The 21,196-nt window shown below is 42.0% G+C and overlaps 1 protein-coding gene across 1 annotated transcript in view; it reads left to right on the top strand.

Moving 5' to 3' along the window:
- The first annotated feature begins 5,725 nt into the window (after window positions 1–5,725).
- BARX2 (BARX homeobox 2) overlaps window positions 5,726–21,196 on the top strand; it is a 33,035-nt gene continuing 17,564 nt past the window's right edge. The window contains exon 1 of the mRNA XM_048329006.1: window positions 5,726–5,986. Within this exon, the coding sequence (XP_048184963.1) occupies window positions 5,776–5,986 (211 nt within the window). The 5' untranslated portion in view covers window positions 5,726–5,775. The remainder of the gene's footprint in view (window positions 5,987–21,196) is intronic.

Below are 21,196 nucleotides of genomic sequence, written 5' to 3'. Positions count from 1 at the left end.
AATTAAATGAGATTTTTGTTACCTTGGCCATATTCAAGCAGTTGTCTCTGTTTTCACTGGCATTCTGGAGAGGACAGCAATGTGGGTAGGAGGAAGATGATGGTTGGGTGCTTCCTTCCCCTTAAGGGTGGGTTGTCACAGCAGTGTGGAATTCACTGGAGAAAGGGGGCAAACACTGTTTATTGTCCCATGAATATTTGGGATGACTAGTAGGGGACCCGGTGCTTCTGTCTTGCCCAAACAGAACCCTCAGGTGGCACAGAATGCTCCTTTGCATTCCTGGTTGCCACTCCCAAACTCCTTAGCCCTAGTTTATACGTCCAGAATGTAGCCTCTTAGCCATAGCCTGGAAAAACAAATCCCACTTGCTGAAAGATGGGCTCTGTTCCTTGGCATAGCCTCTGGTGTACGTGGTGTCTGCACAACTCCCAGAAAATGAGAGACACCCCATAAATATCTCTTTAAATGCCCTCAGTTCTGCCAGTGGGTCTGTCTCAGGATCCATAGTGATTTATTACTTCTGGTTTGGTTCCTTGGTGCCCTCTGTAGTGGCCCAGCAACGCCCTGGGAGCTCATGGAAATACTCCAACTCCAGTGCCAGAGCCTGGTTGGGTTTTGGTAGCAGTAGTGCCTCGGGAAGGAGAAACTGCTCAGGTGCTGCTTGCCCTGCAAAGAGGTAACTGGAAAAAGTTAACACAGTCTCACAGCCCCCAGTGTGCTGTGGGGGAAAAAATGAGGTCACAGAGGAGAATTCTGGGATTCAGATTCTGCTCTGCCTGGAGAGGACGTGATGGTGAGTGAGGTCTGGCTTCTGTCCCAAGCATTAACAGAGGGAAACTTTGCCTCAGTTTCTCTGCATGTAGATCTGAGGCCATATTGAGGTCTCCTTTTTAAGGGATTTTGCAACTGTGTCATGAGCCTGCCATCAGCACTGATAAAAATGGTTATTAGCTGTACTATTACTTTAAATCAGAGCAGCTTTTAACTAATTTGGGGACTGGCCAGTGGCTCCAGTCACATGATGAATACTCTTATACTCTATTTCTAGATGATTCAAAGTTGGCTCTAGGCAAGAGAGATTAGGTTTACGACTTGAGGCAGAGCAGGAAATAAAACAAAGGTGTCCCAATTGATAGTTCAGCTGTCAGTATGATTTTATTGAAGAAAGTGACTCAAGCTTTGGTTTATTCTGAGCACATCAAGGACACCTTTGTAGTGTTGCTGCCCTAAGCCCATGGCTGTCCATTAAGGGACAAAACCTGCTGGTGGAGCCAGGAATGGTTTGGAACCACACAAATGCTGCGGCACAATGGGGGGGATAGGGAGTAGGAGGAGAATCAGTTGGACTTTACAGGGGAAATAATGTAATTGAGTATTTGAGACAGCTTTGGGGGCTGAAAAAGAAATTCAAATGAAACTGATGGACTTGGAGCAGTCTTATTCCATAGTCACTTAGGCCAGGAGTGAAATTTGGTTGTAAAGATAAGCTGGGAGCAAAGAGCCCCCTGAAGGCGATGGGGTGTGTGAGCTTGTGCAGTTGCTGCTCTGCAATTTCTGTTTCCTCGGCTGCCCAGAGGTATCATCTTCTCATCTGCAAAGGGGCCAAGGTAAAGTTCAGGGCCAACAAACACTTCAGTTTCTTTTCCATCCTCTGCCTTTACAAGGCTTTCCAGGAGATGGGGAGGAGACCCTGCTCAGAGGTGTCTTTCTCTCAACGAGCATTTCTGTCAGGGGAATGTACAGGGCTAAGGGTTCACTTAGCCACCCATCAGGTGGCTTTGCCTTCTATTTGCATGTGTGGGATGTTTTACACCGTCCCTGGCTTAAAGAAAACATCTTCCTGGGCAATGCCCTTTTCTCTGGCATGGGGCAGATACTCAAAACTCACTTTATTTATGTGAAGCAGATGCTGAGATCTTTTAGTCAAAGGGATTTTAATGCACTGAGACCTTTCACGCTGCGAGGACAAAGCCTCTGGATTCCCTGGAGCGAAGCACTGGCCCAAATTGTGCCTTCCTCTTTCTAGCCACACATTTGATTTTTCTATACTAGATCAAGTATCAAGCCAAATATCTTGCTGAAAAAGGCATACACTTGAGATCAGAGTGTCAGTGTTTAGCAGGATTGATTATGTCTGTACAGATCTGTTTCCAAAGGTGGTTGGATTTCACTGGAAAAGGGACTTTTCTAGTGAAAAACGTGGTAATGTCAGGGGCTTGTGAAAGGTATTTTTGCCCTTTCGATATGGAAACAGGAATTCAGACTGAGAGTCAATGCACTTTCAGGTCTGGCACTTTAGTTTGTTCTGTCCATTCTGTCAAAATGGGCTTGCATCTTGAATTCTTGTGGAAACTGGTGAGCTGAAAACCCAACAGACAGAATTCTTCTCTTTAGGCAAACAATCCCAGTGTGCTCAGCAATGTACAAATACAGCAGCAAGTGATCACCACCAGCTGACTCTGCCCTAAGCAGAGCCAGGTACTTGGGTGCTACCTAAACCACAAATTTAGTAATACAGCAGCAGCTTAATTCCTCTTGCCTTAATCACTGTCTCTTATGGTAATGGTTGTGCTGGGACTGAACAAGTCAACTCAAAGGTGCTTAATCATTTTCCCAAGATGCGCCACACCTGTGGGTCTCTGGCACTGCTCACAAAGGGCCTGGTAGCACAAATTGACTCCAAATTAAAACTACTTGTCTCCAGAAACCCCAGTTTAGAGAGTCTGCTGCCGTATCTCTCCTGATTGAACACAACTGCCCTCCTGGACAATCTATTTCCAGCTCTCTGGTGCCGGGCTGACCTCCCCGTTTTTCCTTGGAAATGACTTGTTACTGACTGACAGGCTCACAGCAGTGCTATTTTCCTCCCCAATTCTGATTGAAAAAGTGCTTTAATCAGTGAAATGCAGGATTGTGTCCCTTGGATTAATTCCCTCTTGGAAAAGGGCAGAAATCCTGGTCCCTGGCTGTCCGGCTGCCGTTTGTGCTGTGCAGGTGCCGGCCTGGCGTGCACAGACTGCGTCAAGTCTGCTGCCCTCCAAACCTTCCTGAATGTGCCTTTCACTTCCCAGCCTCCCGTCCAGCCCCAGCTCTCAGCCACAAGAGAAACCTCAGGGAGAAGAACTTACCAGCAAGGCTGTCCTACATGGGAATAGTCCTGGGACTCCAACAGCTGCTCCGGGTTTGAGTCCCCTTGGCAGATGTTCGCTATTCCAGCCGCTTCATTAATTTTGGAAACAAAACCCCTGATTATTCCTGACCAAAGCACCCCTTTTTGATTGACAGCCAGTGTGTGTTTCATACAACATAACCCACCGTATTGCTCTGGCCACTTACTTCTTTAAAAATCATTAATAAAAAGAAATAAAGTGTCTAGAGATGTATCAGTGTGGGCTAATGCCACCTGCCAGTTCATCTGCTTGGGCTCAGGTGAGGGCATCACATTTCTAGAGTATGGGCAGAGGTGCCAGCCACACACCTCTGGATATTCAGCCCTTTGGATGTGAGAAAGAAACATTTAAAGACAAGCAGAGTCTCTTGTCCCGCCGTCACTTGTGTGCGAGCTCGGTGAGCCCATGGTTTGCTTTCCCTCTTGATTTCTGGGCTGGATCTGGTCAAGCTCCTGGAATACTCTTTAGGAAACATTCCTCTGCTGCATCGTGGCAGGTTTTGCAAAGGCAAGAAAAGCAGGATAAATGTGAAGTGGGGGTAGGGGGGCTGCAGCTCCTGCCTGGACCCCGAGGAAACACAGAGCAGTAAAATGCCATTCAGTGCTGCTTTGGGGCTTAAATCAGTGGCTTGCTCAGGCTGTTGCTTCTGAAATATTCTTTGCAATACTTATCAGCAAGTACTAATTGCTGAAGTTAATGTTGCTGGTAATTACTTTGCTTCCTAAAAAAAAGAAAAAAAAGTGTCTGAAAAAGGCGAAGAAAATGTGCTCCTGAAATGGTTTATGTCTGAATGAAGAGGTGAGTACTCATAAAACTACATTAATAACAAAGTCAGTTCATCTGCTTAAATATCCGTAGTTTGTTTAGGAATTAATGCAGCAGTTTAAGTAATTTTTTAAAAGTTATATCATCATGGACGAGAGACATCCTTGAAAACCTTAGTTGTTATTATTCTAGTTAAATTCCTCATTGTAAGATCACTTTAGTTTCTCAAAATAAAATGAAATAAAACCATTTCCAAGCAATTTATTTTAAATGAGAATTTTGTCCCAATGGTTTAAAATGAGCAAAACATTTTGCTTTACATTTCTTTTAATATAATTTTCTGTGCCGTATTTTTTTAAAAAAAATGTAATGAGGTTTTAAGAAAAAAAGTTTAATGGATATATCAAAAGTTTGATATATCCTTGCATCTGCCTTCCAGTTTGGACAGTGTGTGGACAATGCAAGTGTCTTATTTTGATTTTGAGTCTCTATAAATGAGAAACTTTATTGCTGAAGTTAAAGTCAAATGAAACTGTGAATTGAAAAAAGAAATAGTGCTTTTACAAAAGAGGTTAAAGATAGCTTATAGTGTTTTGAAGGCTTTTAAAAAATACAGTTGAAAAAATAAAAGTTGTTCAAATCATTGATGAAAGTTTGAGATGGTTGTTGCCTTTTGCAAAAACAGATTGAGTTTTCTGTTAATAAAATAAGAGTTTGCTGCCATTTGGATTGCCAAAGCATGAGAACTGAAGGACGGCTGATAACTTTTTGCAGATTATATTTAAATCCTTGTGTGAAACCTGCAAATAATATTTGGGGGGGGGGGGGGGAGGTGGTAAATCTCCATAATGAGCCTCTCTTTACCCATTTAACGTTTGTGAGCTGGCCGTGGGTTCTGGAAAACCTGTAGCAACCAGTTAATCCAAGGATTCCTCCCGATACTCCTTTCCCTGAGTAGGGTGTCCTGGTGATTCCTGTCGGAGGCCAAGGAGACGAGAAATAAAACTCAGACCTCAGCCTGGAAGGAAAACTTCTTCCAGAGGGGGAAGTGTCAGCACCCCTCATTAGAAGGGGCGGAAAGCTCAGCTTTGCAAATATCCAGCTGAACTAAGCAGGGATCCACCAGAGAATCATCTCAGACGCGGGGGTCCCAGTAACGCTGCTCCGGAGAAAAAGATCTTCTCTACAGTGCTCCCACAAGGCACCTATAAATAGGTAAATAGGATTTTTTCTCCTCTGCCACTCTCCAGCACTTCGCGGCTCGGGAATAGGTTTGGTGCTGGTCGGGGAAAGCTGTCAGGGCCGGGGATGAGGCACTCTCCTCCGGCAGCCCGCATTTTAATTTTTTTTAGGTAATTACAGTATAGAGAACAGGAGGAGGGGGAGAAGAAAGGAGAGAAGCAAAAGAAATAAAGAAAAAGAAAAAAGAAGAAAAAGAAAAAAGAAAGAAGCCAGCCCCAATCTGGAACCTTTCACCAAAAGAAAAAAAAAAAAGCCAGCCACACACCCCAGTATCTTAAAATAGCGAGCAGGGAGGGGAGAGGAGCGGCGGATCCTCCCAGCCCGGCGCAGGGTAACAATGGTGCTGGCGGGGAGCAGCGGGCGCCCTGATTGACAGCCTGAGCCTCCTAAAAAGGCCGCGGAGCGATGGGAGAGATGCTTATCGGCGGCTTTATATAGCGGGGAGTCGGCGGCGCGCAGGGCGGCGGAACCGGCGGGCACAGCGCGGGCACAGCGCGGGCACAGCGCGGGCACAGCGCGGGCACAGCGGGACGCGCTCGGGGCGCCGGGCGCCCATGCGAGCCGGGCGCGGCTCTGGCCGCCCCGCAGGGGTCCCGCCATGCACGGCCAGCCCCAGCCCCAGCCCGGCCCGCAGCCCCCGGCGCGGCTGCCCGCGCCCGGCCGGCCCAAGGCAGGCAGGAGGCGCTACAAGACCTTCATGATCGACGAGATCCTCTCCAAGGAGACCTGCGACTACTTCGAGAAACTTTCCCTGTACTCCGTCTGCCCGTCGCTCCTGGTCCGGCCCAAGCCGCTGCACTCCTGCGCCGGTAAGCGCGACCCCGGCGATGCCGCAGCGAGGATGCGGCGGGCGCGGAACTGGGGGGCTCGGGCGAGCTGCTCCTGCATCTCATGCATTCCCCCGAACCCTGCCTGAACGAAGCCCGGCTTCACACCCCATCCCCACGGGAGGGATTGCTCCCACTCCCTGGGTTTGCCAGCGCAGGGATCGTTGTTAGTTACTATCGGTAACTAACAGCTATCAGTTAGTTACTATCAGTTTTTAGTTACTATCAGTGTGCCGTGGTGGGGTTCAGCCTAATCCTCGTCGGGGTGTTCACTGGAGCCAATACATACCCAGGGCTAATGATCACGAGTTAAGGAGCTCTACAGGAGTCCAGGTCTTGTAGAAATCGTCCTTCATCTTATGCTCATTGAAACCTCTGGTAGTTTTTTCATTACGTCTGAGTAAGTACAAAGAAATTAATAGAAATATTCTGAAAGGAAGAAAAAAATCTATAGAGGCACAGTTTTGCTACCCTAAATTCTCATTTCCTTTGAAAGAATGTAGGTTATTTCTAACAGCAAAGATGGGAAAATACTTGTAAAGATTTTGCAAACACCACAAATAAATACACACAAGCGGCTCTGCCCTGCACAGGCAACACGATGAGCGATTGCGTCTTGACCATGGGCATTATAAAATTTCACAAACAGACTGGTCTAGTGTGCGTGTTTAAAAATCCACATTAAAAATAAAAATAGTATTCTTAGAATGCATTCCAGATTTTAAAAAATATTTTTAAAAATCCCTCTTTCTGGTGAAGCAGGCAGTTTTCCAGGTTTCTGTTCTTCCCATAAGGCCACCCTTCCAGTGGTGACACATAGCGTGTCAAGAGAAATGAGACGATGAAACTGCAACTTAAAAATACATTCTTCAAAAAATCTTAGATAGTGAAAAATATTTGTAAAGGACTAATTACCAATAAAAATAATATCTATTTCAAGGTCACAGAATTCTATTTTTCTTCTTTCTCTTTGCTGGAAAAAGTTCATTTTGCCTTTGTATTAGGTTGTGTTTAAAAACTCAAGGCCTGTACTTTGGCTCAGGTTTGTTGGTTTGGTTTGTGGTCTTTTATTGCTGAATATACATAAGAAGGATCTTTTCAGCTCTTAGCAGAGCTGTGCTGATAGAAAACTTGCTGTTAGGGTACCCTAAGAGTTTGAGAAGTAGAGTAAATCCTTGGTCCAAGCATAAATCTTCCTTCAATCTCAATATTTATATTGTAAATACCAGTTATTAGAGATCCAGAAGGGATTAGGAGGCTGGATCAGAATTAAGACCCATGATGACCAGCTTTTGGAAAGAAATTGCGTGAGCAGTGTGATCCTCCACCAACATGTATTTCTTCCAGCCGATCTCTGCGTGACGTCCCTTGCCTTCCCTAACTAATTGCTGACATATTTTATAAAAGAACCAGTTGTTAATCAAGATATTGCTGACAAGGGAATTTTTGAGAGCTGATCTCTCGCTACTGCGTAGTGAAATTCAGTGCTTGGCCAGAACGTGCCGAAGGGGTTTGGTGTGTGGCAGTGACGCACAGAGTGCCCGATTCTGCCTGCAGACCTCAATCCATGTGGGCAAGGAAAGATGCTTTTCTCTCTTTCTGTAAAGAAAGAGGATGAATTAGAAAAGAAAGTCCCTTTAGCACCCAAAAGGAATATTAACCTGGATATTATCAATGTCCAGAAGCATGTACAACTACCTCGGCATAAAATAATACAGTCTGAATGTCACCTAATAGATCCTTGGGATTTTGGATGGGTGAGGCACTCCCCAGCAGCTGGTTTGACACTCACCACCCACCATGGGGAAAAAAGGAGAGAAATTTTTTAGATACATAGTTCTTCATCAAATATAGCAAGCATTGTCTCTGCAAGAGTAATATGTATTCAGTAAATAATCACTAATAATCCTCGTATGATTCAGCAGTGGAGTCAGAGTGATGCCAGTGAGTCTCTTGTGGTTACTCTTCAGTTAAAGCCTTATTTTCTCGTTGTGCTTGGGATCTTTAATGAATTCACCCTCAAGGTTGTGTTTCTAGCCCAAGCTCTGGCCTGTCCCTGTGTCAGGCTGGATTGTGAATATCTGCTTCTAATGGACTAAGCTCTATGGAATTGCAGTGCCTGTGAAGTGAAGTACAGAGAGAGATTGCTTGTGGGATTAAAATCATAGAGGAAACCTGCTACCAAAGTACACACTTCCAAACTGTCAGATTCTAAGGTGTATAGGCACAATTAAAAGTCTTACCAGTATTAGGCAATGGGAATGGTTTTTTTATGAAAGGAAACTATTGGCTAAGAAATGGATAATACCACAAAAGATATCTGAATGTGAAAGAATTTGAAAAGTACAAAATATAAATCTGTAACTAAAATAAAAAACCAAACCCACAAAGACCCACAGAGTGAAAATAAACAAAAAACCCCCTCCCAAGCTACTTGGGGACTAAAGGCTGCAGAAATACAGCACTATAGAAATACTGTATTGCACTTAACTTACTGCCTGAATTTCCTTTGCCTCCAGAGTTAATCAGGAAGGGAGTGAGCACTTAGTCTCTTCATGATCTAAGAAAATGAATCTTAACCTAAACCACAGAGATTTGTTACTGTACCATCGTAGCTGGGACTTGGGAGCATTTGAAACAGCTATGAGTAATGAGTTACTCCAGCTGAACATCTTCTCCGTGGCTTTTTCTCAAGGCAGGAGTCAGGGTTTGTAGGCGTTTTCATGAGCTAAAGAGTTAATATTTCTTTCATCTTGGGTGAAGTCAGAGAAGACTGATATGCCTTTATAATTTATTTGGAGCTGAAAGACATAAGACATTGTACGTGTGCAGCATGTGTGTTCAACAACATCCCTGGTTAAGTGAAGAGAGATCAGAAAACTTTGGTAACCCGATAGAAAAGAGTTTTTCTTTTGGCTGTGATGAATTGCTGAATATTTAACTGGGTGCAGCTGAATTGGAACAAAACAGATTTGTCAAGTAGAGGCAGAAGGAGGTGGAAGAAGCATTTGAGACTTTTCTGGTGCATCTTGGGGTCGAAGATCGACGTTTTATTTGTGAGTAGCGTTTGTGAGGTCTCGTGCAAAGCTCACCAACGTCGCCGGGGAGATTCCTATTGAAGAGAGCTTGGAATAAGCCCCAACCCAGTTTTGGTTTTTAGAAAGAAAACTGCAATTGCCTGTGAAAAGGTTCCATCATTAGTTTAAAGTTTGGTGTATGAACATGTATTGTGGTGTTTCTTGAGCCAAAAAAACAAGGCTGAACCTTGAATACCAAATCTATAATGAAATGCTAGTCTGGGTTCAGAGCCATTATGATTAAAATTAAAAAAAACTAGAAATATTTTCTGATGGTGATTAATGCCACTTTGATTTATGATTTTTTGGGCTGTGATGGCTGAGTGAAAATACTATTTACCTTGTTTCATGATATTTATATTTTTATTGGCTTTTCATATTATGTCACAGTTAATTAATTTGTAGAAGTAACGATACAGTGTTCATACGCTTGGTTTGTTACAGTGATTGCTGACAGCTGCTTTTTGACCTAGCAGAGTCCTATAGGAATCATTTTTCAAGTTGCCTTTATATCATTTTTCAATTAAAAATATTTGTAGGCGAGCCTATTCCTATTCTAGTTTGTTTCCTGTATTTTTCATTATCTTGCTTTAGCGATAGATTTAAAATCCTGTTGCCTTATTGGTAGCGTTGGGCATGATAAAGAATCAAAGGACACTGTCAGTGTGCGATGTTACAAGGTCAAATTAGAAAAGTTTCTTATTTATCACAGGAACTAAAATAGTTTGAAAATGAAAACCAGGCTGGGGTGTGGAGGGGAGCTGTGTGCCATCCCTGGTCTTAGTGGAATTTGTGACATTGTGTATTAATAATCAATAATACTGGTCTTGGATGGCCTTTTTAAACTCTCCAAATGAACTGAGATGGCTGGATTAAAAAGAATCACATCGCCTTCAGTTGCAGAGTTCAGTTATTTCAGCAAAGTCGGTAGTACAAATTGTTAATTGTCTGTGCCATGTATTCATTTGTACCAGGCCCTATTCCAGAACTTATAAAAAAACCTCAAATTTGAATGTGTCTTAGTGATTTATAATTTAAATCCTAATGAGCAGCAGAGTAATTTATGTCTATTCTACGCCAAGGTTTTTTACTAGTCCATATCTCAGGTAGGGCTGATTTCTCTTTAATTGCTATACCAGAACACCTTGCAAGGCAAATATATACGTGGGATCAGTGTGGCCTTGCTTGTTCCTGAGACAATTGTCTGCTGAGACATAAAATATTTACCTATGTTTTAGGGGAGTTGTGCTGAAGAGGATTCTACTGCTCTATGTACATTTAAAAGCGCTGCAACTTCGGGAAGTGAACTTAAGTTTGTCCACTTGGTTTTTTTGGTTTTTTAGAAAATTTACTACTGTGCTTGCTGGTCTGTGCAAAAAGTTTCCTTTAATGAACATCAATAATTATTATTATTTGCTCCCTTGAAATTATTATTGGGATTTTTGGTTTGGTGATTGGATTTTTTGGTTTGTTTGGTTTTGTTGGGGTTTTTTTTTGAGTTCAAGACGTTCAAGATTTGTGTGATTGGGATTTTAATGTAGGCAAGTGTTTAGTATAGAATTGCTCAGATCTTGTATTCTTCTCTTCCAGTTCCATGTCTGTCTTCTGTTGTTTTATCTTAGGATGAAATTTTGAGCTGTCATTTTCCTCATATAAAATGATATTTTCTGGATTAAACTCAGTGGTACTTGCAGCCGCTGGGGCCTTTGGAGAATCATTACTTGGGAGATAAAGTGTGAGCTTTGGTCCTTCTGGTCCTCACCCAGTCTCCTCAGCCTTTTTAGGAAACCATGGTGAGAAAGTAGATTTTTTTGTGACTTAAAATAGCTCAGTTTTTATGCGAGACCTCACAACAAGATTCCTTCTGATTCTCTTCCAAAAGGTCTTGATATGGCTTGATGGCAAGGCTTGATTTTGCTGTGGGACATTACTGAATATTGGTGTAGAAGCCATTTCTTTTGCTCAAATACTTGCTGAACCTTTTCCTTTAAATTGAACAGATATTGTTACAATTCCTGGGGGAATTCCTGGGGGAAGGCAGCACGCTTGGGAAAGGAAAAGGGAATCCACATAGTGCGTGTGTTCCAGCACAGGGAAAAATGAGATGGCATCCATTCATCATGTTTCCAGTCTGAAACATGACAGCTGGATAAATCCCATTGAATAAAGCTGATGTGCAGTGGTGGGTGCACCTTCTGCCAGACTCCCTCGGACCTGAGTGTGTCCCGCGTTCCCCGCGCCGGGCGCCTGAAGCTGGGTTTGGATCGTCATCCCCAGGACACCGCCGGGAATGCAACGGCATCCCAGGCAATGGCACAAGGCCTTGGGAAGGGTTTTGCTCTTGTGCTGTGTGAAGTGATTGCTCAGGAGATCTACATGTCTTAAATAGCTCCCGAGTCCGTGAAACACCTGTATCCCAAAATGTTGAGGAAAGCAGGCCAAAATGAATCTGTATGTTTATACAATAGGTGCCAACCTAAATTGCAAAGCTGAAACTGTCTCCATGTAGAAATCTGCATTGCTGCAAGGCTGTTTGGGATTTTTGCTGATTATTTGTGCAAACATATGAAGAAAAAAAAGATACTTTGAAAACTGCCTGTATTTATTTGGTTTAGCTTACAAAGATCAATAGAATTCTATAGGTGAGTAGCAAGAAGTAAAGGCAAAACCAGAAAGGAATTTTATTAATCCCGAGAAATACAAAGTGCTTCCTCTGTAGATGTCTTTGATCCAGTATTAGTGAAGCTACTGAGTATTTTTAATAGATATAAGATAGTTCAGAGACAACATTTCTGCCTAGAGATGGCAGAAGGTGCAGTCACAGTTACACTGCTGTCTCTGAGCATTTCTCTGAAAACCCAGAAAAGTCAGGATTTGCTGTCAGGACTGTGTCCCTGCTCCTGTAGTGGGATTTATTCAGCTGCAACATTGGGAAAAATCTGAGTTTTCTCAAATTCTCCATAACTCTCTGTCCATTTTAGCCCTACAAGGAAAAGCCTGTCTGTGGACGAGGAGCACTTTATCAACCGAGGTAAATAAAACAAACCTATGGACTGAAAGTGGATTCCTCTGTAACTGCTGTAGATTGGGCACAACAGTTAATTTTAAAGAGCTTAGTGTTTTTCAGGGTGGCCACCTTGGGTTTTAAGTGTTTTGATGTCTTTAGTAGAAAACCTAGTTCAGAAATGCCCAAAAATGGCATATGGGGGATAATAACGGGCTGGGTGATGATAAATAGATACTTGGAGAAGTGCCTGTTAATTTTCTTTGCTGGATTATATCCAGTACTAGACATGGCATTTCAGAAGGAAACTCAGATTTGAATCTGGATTTGAAAGCAGATCTCACTTGGACTTAGCAGACAAATCTGGCTCTAAAGAAATTTCAGTGCTAGATATTAAAATATCTGTAATAAAGACTTACTTTTGCTGTCTTATCTCAGTACTGTTAGTAGTGAATAAAAGGAATTAATGAAAGGCAAAACTACAGTGAACAAACCAGAAGATCACACCCCAGTGATTGCAATAAAACCTACTGTGGCAAGTAATCAGCATTGTGGTTGTGGTTGGGCATGAATAAGCATTGTGGAGGAATGCTATAATGGGAGGCATTAATGAATGTGGGATTCCACTGGGAAAATTGACACCTACGCCTCATTTTCTAAAGCTTCAAAGCTGGCACTGGAAGCACAGTTTAAATCCATCTGCTCAGTGATTTAGGTTTAAATGCAGCACTTCCATAAGAATTGTCCTCCATTTGGCCACTGCTCATGGAGACTGTGCAGTGCAGACCTAGTGCCATTATTATTTTGAGGACTTTTCTTTAACTTGCTGCTCTAAAATGCTGGAAAAGACCATCTCACCCTGTAGACTCAATGACCCCCAGCACTGCTGCCTTCAGGACAAGCTGGGCATGAACAAAGGCAAAAATCCTCGCTGGGGAAGGTGAGGAAAAGGAATGGAGAGTGTTTGGAGCTGATGTGTTGTGTAGAGCTCCTATCATCCCACCAGGCTCAGGGAGCAGAGCAGGGCAGTAACTAAGGAGACTTTGTGGTTTTTCTGCTGTTTCCTTGTGCTGAGCAGTCCATTTATTTCCCATCTGAGCATGGGGACAGACAGCTCGCTGCATCACAGCCCTGTAGCGTGTGGATGGGAGCGTTGATCCACCTTCAGGAAGGATTTTCTGCTGATAGGAGTGGAGCAGGTTTGGGTGATGGAACAAAATCTGTGCCTTTCCAGCTCAAAGCCACTTCCATGCCCTCGGTGGAGGCCTCTGAGGAAGGAAGATTTGCGTGGAATGCGCACAATGGATGGCAGAGCTGGAATTGATCTTCACATCAGGAACCGAGCTCTGGAGGCGCTTGCTCAGACAGTGGCTTGAGTTGTTTCTAAATCTACTGCTGGGTTTGAGAAAGGCTCTGCTCTCGTTGCTCAGATGATTTAATTGCTTGATTCTGCTGATCTGTTTCTTCTGCTCAGCCCTTGGTAACTTGTCCAATGTTAGACGTGACTGCGGCCCTGCTTGGAGCCACTGGAAACCTGGGTTTGCATTTGCAGGCCATGTACAAAATCTCATCACATCCAAGTGAAAATAGGAGAAGTCAGAAAAATTGGTGGTTTGGATTGTTGGTAGATTGAAAAAATAATCATTATGTGTCCTTTTCAGTTCAGAGTAAACCAAAATGTTATAAATTAAGCTTGACAAGGGAGAAGTTTAAAAAGTGTGTGTATGTGTAAGATCAGAGAAAATACTCAATCAGGAATAAAATACTGAAAACTTATCTTCTAAAGGCTGAAGCAAAACTTTATAGCACTTTCCTTTTAATAGATATTTGGCAAAGCAATGAAGTTGCTTTCAATATTGCAAAATTTTATTTATTTTTCTTTTTCAAGGAGAGAAAGTTACAACCAAACATTTTCAGTCATTTCTATGTAAGAATTGCTCCAGCTGGATTGCAGAACCCAGGACATGTAAACAAGAGCTTCACTTGCTAGGAAATAACAGTTCCTTGGAAAATTTGGGATGTATTTTGTGATCTCAGTTGTATTTGTGTGAAGTCTGTAATAGAATAGGATCACAGTGACAAGCTAATGGCAGCTGAGCAGTGCAAGTCTGATGTTATCCATTATTTCTTGGGTTCCCAGAATTGTGGGAGAATTTAGCTGAGAGGTTTCTATCCCAGAATTCCCAAAGCTACATTTTAATGACATCTTTAAAAATACAGAGATTTGGTATTAGGACTTGGCTGACACAGGAATACTTAATATTTTCCATTTTCCAGTATTTTCCCTTTTCCTCTAACGCACCTTTACATTTTGACCCATTCTTGGCCAGAACACAGCTCAGAACAACACCCTGTTACCAGCTGCAGGTATTTCAGGTGTTTGGGAACAGCTGAGATCCATTTAAGTGACTACAGAGAAGGGTAAAGAACAATCTTTCAAAAAAAGATCCCCATCTTCCCAAACATGGACCCCGGCACTGATATTCAAAATCTTTGGACTGCAGGCAGCACATCCAGAATATTTAAGCTCTGTCTAAAACACAGAGCCTGAAAGAACCTTAACAGATAAATCTGCTTTGTTTTTCATTTTCTGTTTTAAAAAATCACACTTTTTTTTTTTTTTTTTTTTTTTGAGTGAGAGGAAAAAAAGCAGTTTTCCAGAACTTCCTATACAACAAAATTACAATTCCCTTTGGAGATGTGTTGACAGAAAATTTATGAATATATGGTCTTTTTCTCCAAGCAACAACCTTCCAGCGACCTTAAAATGTGTTTGGATGTGTATGTTCAGGTCTTATCTTGTAAATTCTTTGACATGCCAGTGGTTTCTATTCATGTAGCTCGCTGTCTGACTACAGCAGGATTACTCATGCAGAGAAGGGATTGAATTGGAAGTATTTATATTTGCCCTGTATTTTGGATAACCTGACTACTCAAGTTTTGGATTTTCATCAGAATAAGAGAGTTTTCCATGCAGTCACTAAGTCAGTTTTAAACACTTGGCCACCATTTGCCTTTGAATATTTCTTTTAATGATTATTTTGCAAGTCACAGAGCAGTTAAAGGCTACTTTTCCTGCCAGTGCAAATTTTTGGGTTTTTTTCAAACTGGGATTTCAGCTTACAGGGTTGAATTTCATTTGAATTAAATTTTAATAGACATCTTGAGAACTAATGTTGGAGCAACAAGTTCCTGTACCTTTGAGTGTGCAGGTGCCTATTGCTACATCCAGTGTAGAGCTGCCTACGTTGATTCATTAAAAACCAGAGCTCTGTTGTGTAAGCACAGAAGGATTGAAGCTTTAATAAAAACACGTCCTTTTCTTTTAGAAGACAGAGAAATGTGCGTGATATGTTTGTGGTTACTTAAACAGGGTATTCTATGACAGATTAACCTGTCATCTTTGAAATAAAATTAGCAGTGGTGGTACTTTATTACGGAAAACATCTCCTTGCATGTCGCACATAACATGATATGCCTTATGGAAGGCCGAGTGCTCTGGGTGGTGTTTATTCCTGTGGCTCAACGAGGAAAAATATGAAAAGGCCCCCTGAAATAGAAACCAGTAACATAATCATTGATACAATAAAATGGTGAGAAGTCTGAAGCAAATGGGAGGTTTTTTCGGCCAAAAAAAATTAGCGAGTGTTTGTGAACACATTTCATTTCACCTTCTGCCTGTTTTGTTCCAAGCCTCCTCTTGACAGCTTTGCTAACAGTTCATTTTGTTCCTGTGGTGACTAAGCTGTGGAGGAGCTGATATTTGGAGGTTTCTGTGCATAGTACCAGGCAGTTTGGGGCTCAGCTGTGTTGTGCTCATGGCTTTCCTCAAGCAGGTCTGGTTTAGGTGGCTGCATATGGTGAAATTCTCCACTGAGGGTTAGGAAGCTGTGCCAGAAGTTAAAAGGGTTGGTTTCACCTTGTTGCAATAAATTACAAAGCAATCATAAATGATAGGAAGGAGTTTGATGAAGTGGGTGAGGAACAATTGATGGATTATTTTAGTTAAAATTACTTAGAGCCCAGTCCAACTCCCACTGAAGTCAATTAAATTGTAGCTGGATCAGGGCCAAAATGAGTCAAATTCAATTATGCCTTAACTGTAAACATTTTAAAGCTCATCACTGTAAGGTAGTTCAGCACTTAAATTGCATTAAAACAAAAGCATTTATGAAATCCCGACTGATTTTATTTTATTTGTACAGCCCTACTGAAAGCCCTTTTTCTTGTGGCTGCAACAGAGACCTCTTTGGCTGGTGCCTAATCCCCAGAGCACTGGTCTGTTGTGAAGAGATGTCACAGCCATTGATACTGTAGATGAATTTGCCCATCACAGACTCGCTGCTGAAGTGATTGCATCAGAAGAGGCAGCGAAGATGACTGAAAGGAGATTGTAGAAATCCCACTGCTGTTTCATCTAATTGTCAAGATTTAGAGAGCTTACTTGTGTAAGTATCAGCTCATAAATTAATGAAACTTTTTCATGAGCTAATCCCAGAGCTGGAATGCTTATGGGTATTCATCTGTTTCTCAGCTGAACAAAGTACAGCATCCAACATATTATTTAAAAAGAAATAATCTACATGATAAAAAGGTGGATTTATAAATACATTCAAGTGTGGTGGTGTTTTCACAAAATTGGGCAGGTTATCTTTTAAATCATTATTGTCTTTTAAATTGTGATTCACAGGTTTCCTTTAAGACAATTTATGTATTTTTAATACATTCTGGATTGATTCTTTTCATTCTGTCCTCAAAATTTTTCCTTCCTGTCCACTCTCCAGCAGAGCCAGGGAGCAGCTCCAAGTCGCAGATGTAGGGTTTTCCTGGCTTGCATTTGTCTGACTGTCTTGGGAGGTCAGAGCTCCACATCCCAAGTGCCATCCCATCAAAACCTTGGGTTATGGCAAGCTGTGCAGACAGCAGGGAATGTCTGCTCGCTGGGATCATTCCGTGGGTGAACTAAATTCATCTCTGCACAGATGATCTCCCAGTCCATGCCAAGTGCTGAGAGCGCTTCTGCAGGTGTGGGATTGGTCTGGCTTGGCTTCTGTCTTTGTAGCAGTGGTGCGAAAATGAAAGATAGGGCCTGATCCTGCTTTTAACGGCATGACATCACTTTGGCTCTGTGAGGTTCTTTGTGGAGGATGGAGGTGCTGGACACGTGTGGAAATGGAAAAGATGGATTTGACTGCATGCCCGGCTGGCACAGGAGTGCGGGAGTGTCTTATTGCTGTGTACCTGGCTCCATGGACTGGGTTTTCGTCTGGAAAACTCAGTTTGGCAAATCATTTCCTTTTCTTTTGTGCTGTCACAGTTTTTGTAATTGTTTTTGCCTTTCTGTTTTCCATGTTTTCTCTTAATAGCAGGATCAATTAATAGCTTCCACTGTCACATTCTGCAGAGCTGGCAACTATGAAAGAGAAATCTGGCCTTCGGAGAAGGGGAAAAATTATACCCATCCAACAGCTTTAATCAGGAAAAGGGACAGAACTGTGATAAATGTTAGTACAGGACTTCTGTGGCACATACTCACCCAAGGAAAAATATTGTCCCTTTTCTTCCCTGTCACTGAGCAAAACCACTACCATGAGAGCAACAAGACACTTTCGTAGCAATTGGTGACTCTGTGGCTTTAATATGTTTGAAAAGGCTGATTTCTGTGATCCAGGCCTTATTTCTCCCTTTTCAATATTAGCACAATTAGTCATGATAAAACTTGTAAAAATGCATTAAAATCAGTTGGCAGCTTTTCAAAACCTGAGCATTGCTGTTCCCTCCTCACAGACACTGCTCAGCACAGCCTTGGCGTGGGGGTTTGACTCATTAACTCACGACTGAGCTCAGCTTTGGGGGTGCCTTTGAAAAAGCAAACCCAGCAATAAAGTTCTTACCTGCTGGTGGTTTTTATCTCTGAGCTTCCACCCACAAAATAAAACTGGTGCTTTCCTGTAGTAAATTACAGGATAGAAAATCCTTCTGGCAATGAAGGATAATGAGAACCCTTTCATTCATCACAGTGTCTCGTTGGTGATTTTGGTCGAAGAAAACCCTTCCTTTAGAAGAAATACCTTGGGAAAACTCCTGATATTTCTTCTACTTCTAGGAAGTAGAGCCAATGCTGAATTTCTGAGTATTTCAGGTGTGATTTTGAGGGTTGCCCTGTGCAGGGCCAGGAGTTGAATTTGATGATCCTTTTGAGTCCCTTTTAACTCAGGATATTTTTTGATTTTAACTCCTTGCTGATGATTTGCTGGGACATATCCCACTTTACTCTGAACCACTCATGCCTATGAAGTATTTACTGAGTATTTCTTACATATGGAGTAAATTATAATGGAATTGCTGCCACCACCCATTGCTGTAATGTTAATTAACTGAAAAATCCACCCAGAAGAAAGTTAAGTGTTCATTTCCAGTACCTGGTGTGTAGCTTTGGTGTAATTTGAAATGTGATGGACTATTAATTTGTCTTCTCAAAATGTTTGTTTTCCCCAAAGTCAATCATGGGTCATTTGCCTCCAGTAATTGATACTAACATTGGAAATACTTGTCCAGTTGATGACAAACTGAAGTGTTTGACAAATTACCAGCTCTGGTTAACCTGGGGCCAGTTTACACCTCAGGAGAAAATTCAAATACACACCTCATCTAGATTTTCTCCATAAGAATTTTCTTCATTCAGGTGTCTCACTTGTTACAACTATCAGTAAATAGTGAGGCTTAGGTATTTTTGCCTGCTGCATATGATGTCCAAACATTGCTTTTCTCAGTACCTCTTGATTTTCCTCCTGTCCTCACTTATTTTCTCCTTGAAGTCAATAGAAGTTTTGGGTGTGTAGAAAAAGAAAAGGAATTGCATCAGACTGCAAATAAATTACCATTTTCTGCTGAGCATTCATTTATCTGGCAGCTTGGGACACACCGTGTTGGGAGCAGGGATGTCTGAGTGGAGCTGGGTTTTGCAGAGCCCAGAGAAGAGCTGAGAGCTTTGCAGGCAGCGCTTGGTGCTTGGGCCATCCCTACTTGGCTTTGTCCTTGACTTCATGTATGACATGGAGCCAGCTGAATTCCTCATCCTTCCCGTTTTTTAGAGAAAAGTGGTGCTTCATTACACATTTGTGCCAAGTATTTTAAAATTCTTTGCTAAGAAATGCAAGAGAAGCCCAAAGTCATATGGCCAGTGGGGACTGTGTATGTGTAATTGTGTGTGTGTAACTGTGCTCTTCATGAGTATTAATTAAGTACAAATAAAATCCTGTTGTTTTCTCCCAGCAGAGAGAATTCTGTAGGAAGGAACAGACTTTTCCACAAACCACTTTAAGATAGGTATTTATTACTTTGCAAGAGTTTCAACTCTTTCATCACCAATTTTTATCCATCCTTTGGTTCTTACTGGGGTTTTACACCCTGTCTATGCCCTGTAGGGTTCTTCAATTTGCTCTTTCACTGTCTTCCTTCCCTTATCTCCCCATGAGCTCTTTGCTCCCTCAGCACAAACTGCACCTGAGAACGTTCAAGTTCAAGTCGAACTTTTGAACCCATGATGTCAGGTTGGTTTGGAATTAGGCAAAACCAGTTTGCCCATCCCTCGCTGTAAAAGGGTTAATCCTCTAAACTATTGAGAGACAAGGGCAGGGAATTATGAAAGGAGCCCCTGTTTTATAAGCATTTGTATTGCCAGTGCTTGAATGCCCATAATAAGCAGGTTGTGCTGTGATTAATGACTGTGTTTTACACGCTGGCGATGGATGATGTGTCTCATTGGAGAAGCCAATTTATTTTTATTCAGGCTCCTCACCCCAGCAGCACTGGAAATGAGATGTTAACGTCCTGGTGGGAGTGCGTTTCATTCTCAACAAGTTAATGAAACGTGACCCACTGAGAGGAGAAAATAATTTAAATGGTGCCTTTTCCTTGCCTCTTTTTAATGTGTGAGAAGGCAACTTACAGGATTATTTTTTCATACGGGATTTTTGTTTTTCCTTTCAAGATTCTTACTTTGTTCTCTCCAAATTGGAAACAAGTAGGAATGTGTTGTCATTCTGAAACTTAATGCATTTGGAAGGAGAAAGCTATTCAAATGCCTTAAACTTTGTTTTCTTAATTTATTTTTAATAAAGGACCAAAATAATTTGAAATCTTTAGGTATTTGAGCCAATTTTTATATCAGATTATAAATTCCTTATTTTGCTGCAGTTTCAACTGCACTCTTCCCTCCACTTTGTCATTTTGTACGTGTGAAGGATGTGCTGGTAGAGTGTTTGTGGTGGTTGGAATACACAGAGTAGACACAGAACTCATCTTTTTATTAACCAACTATATCTTTATATCCATATGGATTCAACGTTGTATCCATCTAACATCAAGGCTTTAACTTCTGTGGAATGGCTTTAAGAAAGGAGGAAAAAGACTCTAAAAAGCACTTTTTAATTAATGGGAGAAGATCTATTTCAAGGCAGCGAAATGGGCTGCAGCGTCCAAGCAAATCTTTCAAAAGCTCTACATAAACTGAAAGTCCTTGGGTCTCCTTCCCAGCAGACCTCCTGGGATGGAAACAGGGACAGCTGTGGGCATGGCATCAATACTTCAACAGAGAGGAAAAAATGAGCAGGATGTTTAAAAAAAAAAATTTAAAATTGAAACCGTTTTTCATATATGGTTCATATTAAGGCTCTTGTGGCTCTAAGAGTATAAAAGCTCCCTCAGAACTATCACACCATTGCTGAGCAGAGCAAACCAATTCACGTGATGGGTCAGCAGTGTTGGGTGTTTTCACCACAGAGCAGTAAATGCCAATAATTGCCTAAATTCTCTGGACAGCTTAATAACATTCCAGGTGGGATACAGCCCCTATTTCAGAGCTTAATGCAAACACTGTCAATGTAAAGATTTTGTCTGTTTGCATGTGGAAATGCCAAATCTAAGATGAGCTTCATCCCAGCAGTGCCAAATCAGTCTGGTAGTGGTGAGATTTGGGAGATATATAAAATATTCCCTGCAGAGTTATTTAGATCAGCATCATGTTAAAATTGGCAGCCACAGCTGATCCTGGGCAGAATGTCTTTCTTGGGTGAGGAGAACTTTAAAACAAGTTGAGCTGGAAAAGGC

The sequence above is a fragment of the Corvus hawaiiensis genome, chromosome 25 (genome assembly GCF_020740725.1).
Source record: "Corvus hawaiiensis isolate bCorHaw1 chromosome 25, bCorHaw1.pri.cur, whole genome shotgun sequence".
NCBI classification, from domain to species: Eukaryota; Metazoa; Chordata; class Aves; order Passeriformes; family Corvidae; genus Corvus; species Corvus hawaiiensis.
This window is presented reverse-complemented; position numbering and strand designations above follow the sequence as displayed.